This window comes from Macrotis lagotis, chromosome 4 (assembly GCF_037893015.1).
Source record: "Macrotis lagotis isolate mMagLag1 chromosome 4, bilby.v1.9.chrom.fasta, whole genome shotgun sequence".
NCBI lineage: Eukaryota > Metazoa > Chordata > Mammalia > Peramelemorphia > Peramelidae > Macrotis > Macrotis lagotis.
In genome coordinates, this window is record NC_133661.1 from 81,393,875 (window position 1) to 81,406,035 (window position 12,161).

General features: G+C 33.4%; 1 protein-coding gene across 1 annotated transcript in view; it reads left to right on the forward strand.

Moving 5' to 3' along the window:
- The window catches only part of LOC141521133 (protein FRA10AC1), a 58,872-nt gene that overhangs the window by 34,392 nt on the left and 12,319 nt on the right, over window positions 1-12,161 (forward strand). The window contains exon 12 of the mRNA XM_074233342.1: window positions 2,765-2,803. Coding sequence (XP_074089443.1) covers window positions 2,765-2,803 — 39 coding nt within the window. The remainder of the gene's footprint in view (window positions 1-2,764; window positions 2,804-12,161) is intronic.

A 12,161-nucleotide genomic window follows, 5' to 3' on the forward strand; every position in this document is an offset into this window, starting at 1 on the left:
ATTTATATTTATAAAAAAATTTAAATGCTTAAATATAAAATTTCTGAAATCCATTTATAAACATAAATTTAAACCTGGCTTCTATTCTTCAGATATAAAATGCAAAAGATGTAAGGGAAAACTCCAAATGTCTTCAGCATTTCAAAAATTGAATCATAGGATGCATGTTTTAACTTGTCAAGGAGCAGATAGTCAAGAGAATTGAATCCTAATCCCACCTTTGTTATTTTCTGTGTGACTGGACAAGATTCTTATCTAGCAAATGTGGAATTTGGACCAAGTGCTATCTGAGGTTTACTCACATGTCTAAAAATTGAGGTCTACCTTAAAAAATTTTTTAGATAAATTAAATTTTAAGTCTCACTCTGAGAGAAACTTCTTTTTATTCTGTTGACCCATGATGAAGATAAATGAAATGAGAATAAATTGACTTTAAATTTCACTGAATTCACCATCATTCTAATGAATACTCAGTAGAAGAAAAGACAGTTTAGAAAGAAAATGTCTTATAAATTTGACACAGTCCCATACTAATGTAGGAACTTCAAACTGTGGAGCTGAATTATCTCTTTAAACAGAAGAGGGCTCTCTTGTTCCACTTATAAAAATATGCACACTGTTTTGTTTTTTTCCTTTTTATTTCTAGTGAATTATTTCAGATAAAATATAGTAATCTGAAGGACAATTTTGAAGTGGGAAGTCCTGATGGCATGTTCTTCCTGAGAGTCAAAATAGTTAATGGACAAATCAAGCCTTTCAGGCTTGATTCAGGCTCTATAAGTTACAGATGAGTTGCTAGTCTGTATCAGTAAAGAGAATTTTCACATTGTGAATTCTCTTTAATAGTGAAATCACAAGTCTGAAACAAAAAAGGCCAAGAGCCAAATTATAAATGCTCTTTAATATATTTTGACCTAGATTTAAGATTGACCAAGTCATTTAAACTATAAAGAAAATATATTATTTACATTGTGATAAGAAATGGGGCTTAGAGCAGAATTCTTACTTTTGTCTTTTGTCACAATTTTAAAATAATAAGAATTGTAGAGACTTATTCATTCAACATGAAAATATATGTCATAATTATTAATAAAAAGTTTCAGTGGTTTAATTTAGAGTGATTGGTTCTTCATTTTGTTATAATGAAAATAAGTTTTACTAGTTTAGACCACTTTATTTAATGTCATTAATAGCCATTCGTGTACACATGTCCTTATTATTCCACATACTATATTTTTAAGAGCTCTTGCCTTGTAAGGACATATATGATACTTTTTAAAGTTATTCAAACAACTAGTCAACCAAGAAAATGTTGAATCTTCTCATGTACATAGAGAAAGGTAGATTATTGTCCCCAAATGTCGGTCTGGTCCTAGGAATAAAAAACTAGATAAGAATATATCTGAAAAATTCATCCCAAGCCTCATCTGGGTTTGGAGGGCCAGGAATGTAGGTAGAATGTGTTGTTGGACCATTTCTGGGATTCAGATTTATTCTAAACTCTGAAGTAGTATGGGAGATCAGTAATTCTAAGACCCACATGTTGAGTAAATTATGTAATCAATTAGGTTGTACTTCTTGGTATTTCTCCACATCAAATTCCTCAACCTACCCAAAATTATAGCATTTATATGTACTTGTTGATTGAATAAATATTTTATTAGACTGTTTAGTGTTCTGCTATTTTATATTTGTTTTCTTATTCACATAAGACGAATAGGAGAAAATGAACAAGAAAAAGTTTGTTTGACTCTTGGTAGAGTAAGCCATACCTGCCTTAGAGTTTGGTATCTGTGCCCAATGGTTCTCTAATACAGACCTTAGAGAGGTCAGGCTGTATTCCTTAAAGTCCTCTATAAAAGTTAGCTATCTTTTTCTTTTTTTTGCAGTTTTCCCTGACTTAGGAAATGTAGTGGAGTGATTTCATTTAGGGAATTCTTAGATGAGGGAGCTCTTTGTACTTAATTCAAGTCTCCATCTTCTCTGGAACTTAAATTCTTAGAAAATTGCCTGTAAAGATGAAGGTCTGTATTGTGTGCCTCAAATTGTGTATGCCACTGACAGATTGGTTATGAAAAACAGTTCTTGCCTCTAATGTCTATGGGGTATTATAAAAACTAATGTTTGATTGCTATGTACTTTAAGGATATAAAAATTTCTTTAATAATACTATGCAAACATAATTGGTTTTGAGGAGGAAGCTTCCTTTTATAATGAATATATTCTGGATATTTTTGAAGTCCAGATATGTATTTGAGTGGGAAAGGATAAATGTGAGACAATATGAGGTAGGATTATGTGTATAATTAGAATCTTATATATTGAAATTTCCCAAGGCCAGGAATAATTCTATTATACAGAAGTATATACTATGCTAGTCCTTTTATTGCCTTCTCAAGGCTAATCATTTCCCACCAGCTAATTCCATTTTTGTGCTTCTATTAGGATTCTTTAAGCCACAAATATTGATATGATTTAGAGAAGTGATAGGTAGATACTCATGTAAGCAAAGGTTAGAAATTCCACTTTGAATATTGGTAACTGTTTAGCTTTTTTCTTCATCCATACTTCTGCTTCTGAAAGATGTACACAAAAAGGATTTTAGAAAAGATTTATATTCTAGTTGAGAAGACACAACTGAAAAATTTGAAATATTAGAGAACAAAGAACCAAAACTTAATGGCATTGCTTATCAGTCCTCCAGCATGTTATGGTATAGGTATTGTATATAAAAACTTTAATGAATATGCAACTTTCTTTCTAGAACATTCACCCTCAGAGAAATCAGAAGAGTCAGACAGTGGTAAGTATTAGACTTGTTTTGTTTCCCTGGAATTCTAGAGATTTGAATCATGAATCAGTAAGAGGCATTATAGCATGCTGAGTTGGAGAGTTCTACTTGGAATCAGAAGGATTTTATTTGAAATCCTTCTGTGATACTTATTGGCTTGGTGACCTTGGTCATATGACTTAGCTTCTTGTGCCAAAGGTGACACTCTAGGTCTGATAAATCATGGTCCAGTTGTAATCTGGTAGAGGGTCCCATTCTGGGAATTCTCAGTGATGCTTACATCATGGCCCCTTTGTTTATTTAAGTGAGTTAATAACTTTCATTTTGGAGTACTTAAATAAGGTGGATTATTTTATTACTGTGACTAAAATTTCTTCTAAATTTTAGAAACATGTCATTGTCTTTATTTTTGAGTTTTTTTAATATCTCTTTACAAATAAATTAGTGAAGAAATTTAATCAGAAACATTGAATGATAGATACAAAATCAGCAGATACTTGTAAATTCTAGAGACAAACAAAAAAGTGATTTGAGGAATTTTAAAGAGCTGGTAGAAATAGGGAGGGAGCACACAAACATGTTTTTTAATTATTGTAGCATTAGAGAGTAACAGGAACTTAACTATTTCAAGATAGTCCCAAATTATCAGGACACTTTGGATATAATTCATTCTCCAAATAGATCTACTTTATAGATTCATATATCTTGGATCATGTTTTCTCTTAACTCCAAAGTGATCTCTTAATTCCAAAGTGACAAAAAATGTCTTGTCACTTTTCTTGAGACCATTTTCCTATCCTTTTTCTCACTTCTTAAATCTCATAACTGAGAATCTCCATTCTGGTTAAAGACCACCTTAAGCAATCCATTTAATAATACATGTGTCACTAAAGTGAATACTGTCTAAAATCCTTGCTTGATTGTTGAGCTGTGTGGAGATGAAGAATTTTGGCAATGATCAGATTTTTTTTTAAATAATCTTTTAAGAACATTTTAAATTTGTTAAAAATTGATTAGGATTCATCAATTGCATTACTGTGTATATAAGTGCTTAATGAATCTTATTGAGTAGAATCTGTGGTGATTTGGTTGTTACTTTAATTTTATATGATATGTAAATATTTTGTAGAAATATGTTGTAGATTTAATCATTAATTTGTGAAACACAGATAAAATTTCTAGGTACTGTAGATTAAAAAAATGGTGGTCCATAGGAGATGAGCAAAATTTAAATTGGTGATTTCTTGGAATTTAATGGAATATGAAATTTCTAGTGCAGGTTATGAGGTTTGAGAAATATTTTCTTCTTAACCTCTTATTATCTGACTTCCAACCTCATCATTTCATTAAAACTGCTCTCCCAAAGCTGTCTAATTATCCTTTACTTGATCTTCAAGTCTCCTTTACTTCTCTGTAACCTTTGTTGTTGTTGATCACTCTATCCTTATTGATATTGTCTAGATTTTCTAACCCTTCCTTTGCTGGATCCTCTTCCAGATCATGTCTTTTAGTCCTGAGTGTTCATCAGGATTCTCTCTGGAGCCCAATTCTCTTCTTCATCTGTATTACTTCTCTTGATGAATCTCATCAACTCCCATAAATTTAATTACCATCTCTATATGGACAATTCATAAATCTACCTATCCTGCCTAAACTTCTCTGCTGACCTCCTCTCCTGAATCTCCATCTGTTTTTCAGCAAACTGGATATCCAGTAGATATCTTAAATGCAGCATATCCAAAATTAAACTAATTATCTTTTCCTCCAACTCTTTTAAATTCCCCTAAATCCCTTTCCCCATCTCCCTTTCCTTATTATAAAGGGCAACACCATCCTCTGAGGCCCTGAAGCTCCCAACCTAGGTGTTATCCTCAACTTTCCACTGTCATTTACCTTCCTCCAAGCTATTGCCAAGGCCTGGAAATTTCGCCTTTTAATCTCTTTAATAGCTCTCTAGGGAGGCATAGCTGTATTTTTCTTGAGTATGGCTCCAGTTCTCCTCCAATACTGCCACCATTCTGCTGCAATCCCTTATCACTTCATGCTTTCCTGAAATCTCTCCCCACTCTGTTCATTGCCTATTCAGCCACCAAAGTAATATTCCAACACAGTGCTTCCGAGACCCAGGCCAGAATGCTTCCTGCCCTTCATAGCCCTTCTTGCCTTTCCAGGCTTCTTTTACCTTCCTCCCCCAGAGTCTGGCTGTTCTTGTGTCTGAAATACTCCTTCTCCAAATCTTCTCTTTTACAGGAAATCTTCTCTGACCCTCTTAATTCTAGTGCCCTCCTTCTCTTATTTTCTCTTTATTTTTCCCATAGCTTTGTTTGCACATACTTCTTAGTTGTCTTTCCCATTAGATGGTGCCTCCTTGAGAATGGATAGACATTTGACACTCTTTGTATCCTTAGAACTTAGAACGATGCCTGTCACACAGTAGAAGCTTTATAAATGTTTATTGATGGAATTGCCCTACTAGGAAATGGTATAAACTAAGATCATAAAGAGACTGCACAAAAGAAAAATTACCTTTAACTGTTAAGTATTAGAATGGTATAACTTAATACCTTGTGATATATGATTTTAATAGAAATAAGTCTTACTGCTATAAGAATCTGTTACTAATGTTCTTGCTTCTACAAGTGTCTCCCCAGTTCTGACAGATTTTAAACTCTCTCTTCCTTTAATTCATTGTATTACTTAGATTTAGTGTTTCTTGAGTTCTCTAGAAATCTACATTGACTTCTAATCACAAAAGAATTAGGTTGATATACATCTGTCTGTGTCAACTTCTTACATCATAGGACATGATCATTTTCTCTAATATGCTTAAGTAGATTTGAATTATGCTCTGCTTTTAGAATCATCAAAATTAGTGCTCTAGAGGGAGGACTGAGCTCTTTCTTGACCCTTCTTTTTCTGTATAGTTTTTGTTACTGACCTCATCAGTTCCCATATTTATGCAGGTGACTCACAGATATTCAGCTCTACACTCTCTCCCTAGTTGTCTGTTAGATATCTCAGACTAGATGTCCCAGAGACATTTAATATTCAACATGTCTTAAACAGACTTCATCATTTCCCTTTCCAAACACATATTATCTAGACCTCTTCCCAAGAAACATGACCCCAAGGAATTCAGAGCTGAATGACCCAGGTCCTGACAGGCATGGTTTCTGGAGACCCCAGTATGCTTACTTGATACAACTGACAGGGTGGGATGATATCAGTATCACTGGTTTTGCAATCTAGTGCTTATCTTTCCTATTTCTCTAATCTCCAGTCAGATCCATACATCATTATATAATTCTATATTATTATTATTATTATTATTATTATTATTATTATTATTATTATTGTGACTGTTGGTTTGTTAGTTTCTCTCATCTCTGAAAACTGGATTGTATGCTGAATTCTGTGTACCTTTCTTGTTCTCTGTAATGGAGTTGTCAGATTTTCTCTGAACTAATGCACTATCACCATATAGTAATGAAAAAGGAGTCATTTTGTATTATTCTTAATCAAAACTATATTGAAGTTCAGTGCTTTGTAACTCTTATTTGATAGGAGCTAGATGGTACCTTAAAAATCTTCTGGTCAACCCCTTTCATTTAATAAAGACAGTAAGCCCCAGAGAGGATAGTGACTTGATCATCACAGGTAGTCAGAATTAGAGCACAAATTCAAACCCATATTCTCTGCCTCCTGACCTAGTGCTATTCCTTCTATGCCATATTTTCTGTATACACACAAACACACACACACAAAAGGAACCTCAAAAGGTTATCTGGCTTAGCTTCTTCATTAATAGAAGGTGAAATGCTACCCTCATTTTGCACTGGGTGTCAGCTAAAACCCAGAGAAGTCAAATTTAGAATTATATAAAGTCATGTAATTGGCAATTGGTAAGACAGGGGAAGCAACTATGCATCTGGCAATGATGATATAGTAATTCTGGACCAGAATTTAATCTGAAACATACTGATGAGTATGCTACCTTTACCTTACTGGAAACCAAAGAATTAACATTTCCTTTGGAAATCTTGAAATTTCACAGGCATATGGAACATTTTTTTTCAGTGGAGAAAATTTCAGGCTGAGTATTTTTACCTGACCTCAAGAATTTGCAGATTGCAAAAACATTAAGAATAGCAATAGTATGTTTTTCTTTAAAAAAAAAAGTTTATTTAGAATTTTATTTTTTCTGTTACATTTAAAAACAATTTAACATTCATTTTAAAAAATGTTGAATTCCAAATTCTTTCCTTTATCTCCTTCTCTTCCCCTTCCCTCCATTGAGAAGCAAACTGAGAATAGAATAGTATTAAAGAAAAGCAGTTTAATGATTGAAAGCAATTAATTTTCTTGTATAAAATGGAGTTTCAAAATTTGTTCTCCTATAGTACAAAAGCTAATAGTTCCTCTCTGAGTAGTTCTAATATTATTAATCTCATTTTTAAATTTTACTATAGTAAAGTATACCATAGTATAGTAAATTTTACTATAGTAAAGATCATCTAATCTTCCCCATTTCACAAAAAAGGAAAACATGCTCAGAGATCAGAAGCTTAAATAATTTGCTGTGGTCAGTCCATATCTAGACCTTTGTGTTGAATTCTCAGTGCAACTTTTAGATAGCAAATTAACAATTTGAAGACCTAATTGCAAATGTTTAGCCTGGCCAAGAGGAGTTTTAGTGATAGGGGAGTGAAGGTTGATGATGGAGCAGGATCATAGATTTAGCTCTTTTTTACATGTAAAGAAACTGAATCCCAGAGATTGAAGTGACTTGACCAAGTAGCAGAACCAGGATTCAAGCATTATTCTCTTAACTTCAAAGTCAGAATTTTTTTTGCCCATTGGCATAGGCTGTTTCTCCAAAAGCTAATTTTACTCATTTATAAAATGGCTGCCAAGTGGAAGTCTTTTTCTGATACCCTGTATGTGACATGTATTCTTGATCGTGGTTTCAACAGTGGTACAAGTTCTGGCAGGTGTTCCATGATAAAAAAACAAACTTCCTAGCAATGTATGTGTTCTGATTATCTCTAGTTTTCTGAACAAATTCCAACAAATCTTTTGGCAAACCATAAAATAAAGAACAGTACAAAGTGGAGGTAGGTTCTCTGTGGTTCCTTTCTACTCCTCTTATGGATAGAGTGTGCTAGAAATCTTAGTTTGTAAACTGCCTGAAAGCTACTATTTAGTAATCTTCTCTGCTGCTCATTTGTTGAATAGTTATCTCATTTGATTTCTTGGTGCCCTAGACTGTGGAGACAGCTGAAATTGTTTCGTCTCATGTACATAATTTCTATTTTGGAGAGGTTTGGGAACTTGTGGGGATCAGGAAAATGTCCAGTCCTGCAGCTTTTTGGTCACATCCTCTCTAAGTCTTTCTCCCTGGAATTTTCAAAGGAAAACCTAAGGTCAAAAAAAGATTGTTAATTTGTTTCTTTGTCTATTTTTGTATCTTTCATTTCATTCTTGTATGATACGCTATTGCTAGCATTTTTTGAAATATATCAAATAAAATAATAGTGGGAAGGATATATCTTTGTGTGTGTGTATATATATATATATATATCCTATTTTTATTTAGAAAATTGCTAATGTAAATAAAAAGAAAGAAAATTGCTAATATATACTGAGAATATTAATAAGAACCAGCCTATATACACTCAGTTTCTTGTTTCTACAAAACTTTTATGCAAATAATCAACATATGCATTTAAATGGCACTCTGGTGCCATTTAATGGTAGATGAAAATATAAATGTCAGGTTTTCACAAATGACATTCTATAGCAGGCAATAACAACATCATTAGTAATAGTTTTTATATATATATATATATATATATATATATATATATATATATATATATATATATATATATTTTTTTTTTTTTTAACACATTGTGCCAGATGCTTTACAATTATTTTAGCCATTTGATCCTACAGTAACTTAAGGGGGTAGGGAGATATCATTCCTCTTTTATAGATGAAGAAACAGAGGCAAACAGGGTTAAGTGACTTGCCTATGGTCACACAACTCAACTAGCAAGTGTCTGAGATCAGATTTGAACTTGGGTCTTCCTGCCTCCAGGCCTTGCTATCAGTCCATTGCACCACCCAGAGTTATATTTACTATATCTTTATATTCACTCAGTTGACTAAAAGTCATAGAGAATAAAAGATCCTTTTTTATTTTTTTTCACTGTAAGAAAACATTTGATTTGTCAGAGCAGAAGACTGTCTTAAAAACTCCACAACTGTTACCTTTGAAGATGTCAAAATCATGTACAAAATTTCTTGACGGGTAATAAATAAAACAGTTAACAACAAAGTGAGGCTCAATGTTGGGAGATATGTTTGCCAATTGTTTGCTACTTGTATGAAGGACATTCAGTGTGAGTTCAAATGGAAGAAGACTTTCCAGTTGATAGTGAGGTCCTCCAGATGTGGCTATTTGTAGAGGTTGACTATAGTCATTACATCAAGCCTTGCAATATTGCAGAGATCTCCTAAACAAGGACATTCTAAGGGAAATAGAAGTATTTTTAATGACCTTAAGCTTTTTTCTATGCATCTTTTTTTTTCTTTTCTATTTTCTATTTTGAAAAAATTTTAACATGTTTTTTTAGAGTTCCAAATTTTCTTCCTTCCTCTAATTCCTTTTCTACTCATTGAGAATGCAAGCAATATAATGCCCATTTTATATGTGTAGCCATGCAAAACATTTCCTTTGTTAGAAATTCATTTACTTATTTTTAACATTTAAAAAAATTTGAGTTCAAATTCTCTCCCTTTCTCCCCTCCCCCCATTGAGAAAGTGAACAATGAATATATTAATTGTAGGTACAAAATCATTTAAACATTTCCAAATTAAGCATGTTGCAAAAAAAAGCAAGGAAAACAAAGGAGAAAATTATACTTCAATCATGAGTTCTTTGAGATTGTCTCAGATGTCTTGGCTTGTACTGATCAGAGTAGCTAAGTCTTTCACAGTTGATCATCATTACAATATTGTTGTACTCTGAACAGTGTTCTGGTTCTGCTCATTTTTATATGTCTTCCCAGGTCTGTCACCCTGGTCATTTCTTGTGGCACAATAGTATTCCATCACAGTGATACATACAACTTATTCAGCTATTCCCTAAATGATTGACATTCTTTCTATTTCCAATGCTTTGCCATCACAAAAAGAGGTACTGTAAAATATTTTTGCACATATAAGTTATTCCCTTTTTCTTTGATCTCTTTGGGAATCAAATAGTGGTTTTTCTGGATCAAAAGAGTATACACAATTTTATAGCCCTTTGGGCATAGTTATGAATTTTTCTCCAGAATGGTTGGACCAGTTTGTAATTTCACCAATAATGCATTAATGAATCCATTTTTCTTCATCCCCTCTAGCATTTGTCATTTTACTTTTCTGTCATGTTAGCCAATTTGATGGATGTGAGGTGGTATCTCAGAGTTGTTTTAATTTGCATTTCTCTAATTATTGGTGATTTTGAGCATTTTTTCATATGACTATTGATAGTTTTGATTTCTTCTGAAAATTGCCTTTTCTCATCCTTTGACCATCAATCAATTGGGAAATGGTTCCTATTTCTATATATTTGGTTCAATTCCCTATATATTTGGGAAATGAAGCCTTTATCAGAGAAAGCAACTGGTAAATATTTTTTCCCCTACTTTCCTACCTTCTTTCTAATTTTGACTACATTGATTTTGTTTGTGCAGACCTCTATAATCTCATGTATTCAAAATTATCTATTTTGCCTCCTGTAATCCTGTCTATCTCTTGCTTGGTCATAAACTCTTCCCCTATCCATAAATCTGACAGATAAATTTTTCCATACTTTCCTAATTTGATTATGATATCACCCTTTGTTGTCTAAATCAAAATGTAGCTATTTTGATCTTGGTATGTGGTATGAAATATCAATCTATGCTTAGTTTGTGCCATTCTGTGCCATTTCTAGTTTTCCCATCAGTTCATTATCACATAATGAGTTCTTGTCCCCAAAACTTGATTTTTTTTTTTTAGGTTTATTAAATACAAATTACTGTGGTCATTTACTTCTATATATTGTGTACCTAATTTGTCCCACTGATTAATCACTGAATTTCTTAAACAGTACCAGAATGGACATGCCTGAGAAGGCTTCTAGTTTATTGTTGTTGTTGTTGTTGTTTGTCCTTCGTTCTCAAAGAGGACCATTGACATCATGGATGATGACTTGACTCACAAAGGATTTTGATTTAAGTGAGGCAGAATTGTGAGAAGTTGACAGCCTCACTCTCTCTTCCAGAGTTATCAAAGTCCAGGCAAAACTAAAGTCAGAATGAGTGATAATGACCTGTAATTCAGTAGATGACCTCGAGGTCATGGATGTCTGACCAAACTCTTTAAGTGCTCACAGTGCTTGCTTCAGCTACGTTGTTGTCTTCATGTGCTTGGGGTAGACATCCCTCCCTTCCATTTCACCAAGCAGACCATCAGTTACTTTCAAGCTGATTTAGCAGTCTGCCAAGATATTTATCAGGGTGTGGCTACTGTGTGTGTGCTACAGCTTCTCGGGATCGTAAGTGAGAGTGCCAAATAGACACTAGAGATGGATGAACAGCCCTCCAAAGCACTTTCCTACCAGTGATACTACTGCTCCTTGAATATTCCACATTGCAGATAATGCTTGCTCTTGGTTTTAGGTAGATACTACTTGTTATATAAGAAAATCTACATTTGATGAATTTGTTGTTATTCAGTTGTTTCAGTATTGTCTTTTGTTGCCAGAAATACTGAGGAAACTGAGACAAACATATCTAAGTGACTTGCCTAGGGTCATACAGCTTGTAAGTGTCTGAGACTAGATTTGAACTTAGGAAGATGAGTCTTCCTGACTCCAGGCCCAATACTGTCCACTGTGCCACCTAAAAGGCCCAATTCGATGCTTTGAATATAATTTGAAATCTGGTACTGCTAGACCACCCTCCTTCATATTTTATTTTCATTGATTTCCTTGATAATTCTTGACCTTTGGTTCTTCCAGATGAATTTTGTTATTATTTTTTGTAGCTCCATAAAGTAATTCTTTTGTTGTTTGATTGTAAAGCACTGAGTAAATTTAGATAAAATTGTCATTTTTATTGTATTGCCTAGGCCAACCCATGAGCAATTATATAGAACTACTTATTGGAAATGTTGAACTTCCTTTTGAGGTATGGGTTATACTAGAGATCTCTCTCCATGCTCTTGGTTGTTCTTGTTCAAAGAAGACCAAAATGACGTCACTGTATTAGAGACAAATTACAGTATATCCAACTGTGACTGATCAAACTGATATAAGCTTGGGAATCTTCTACCACA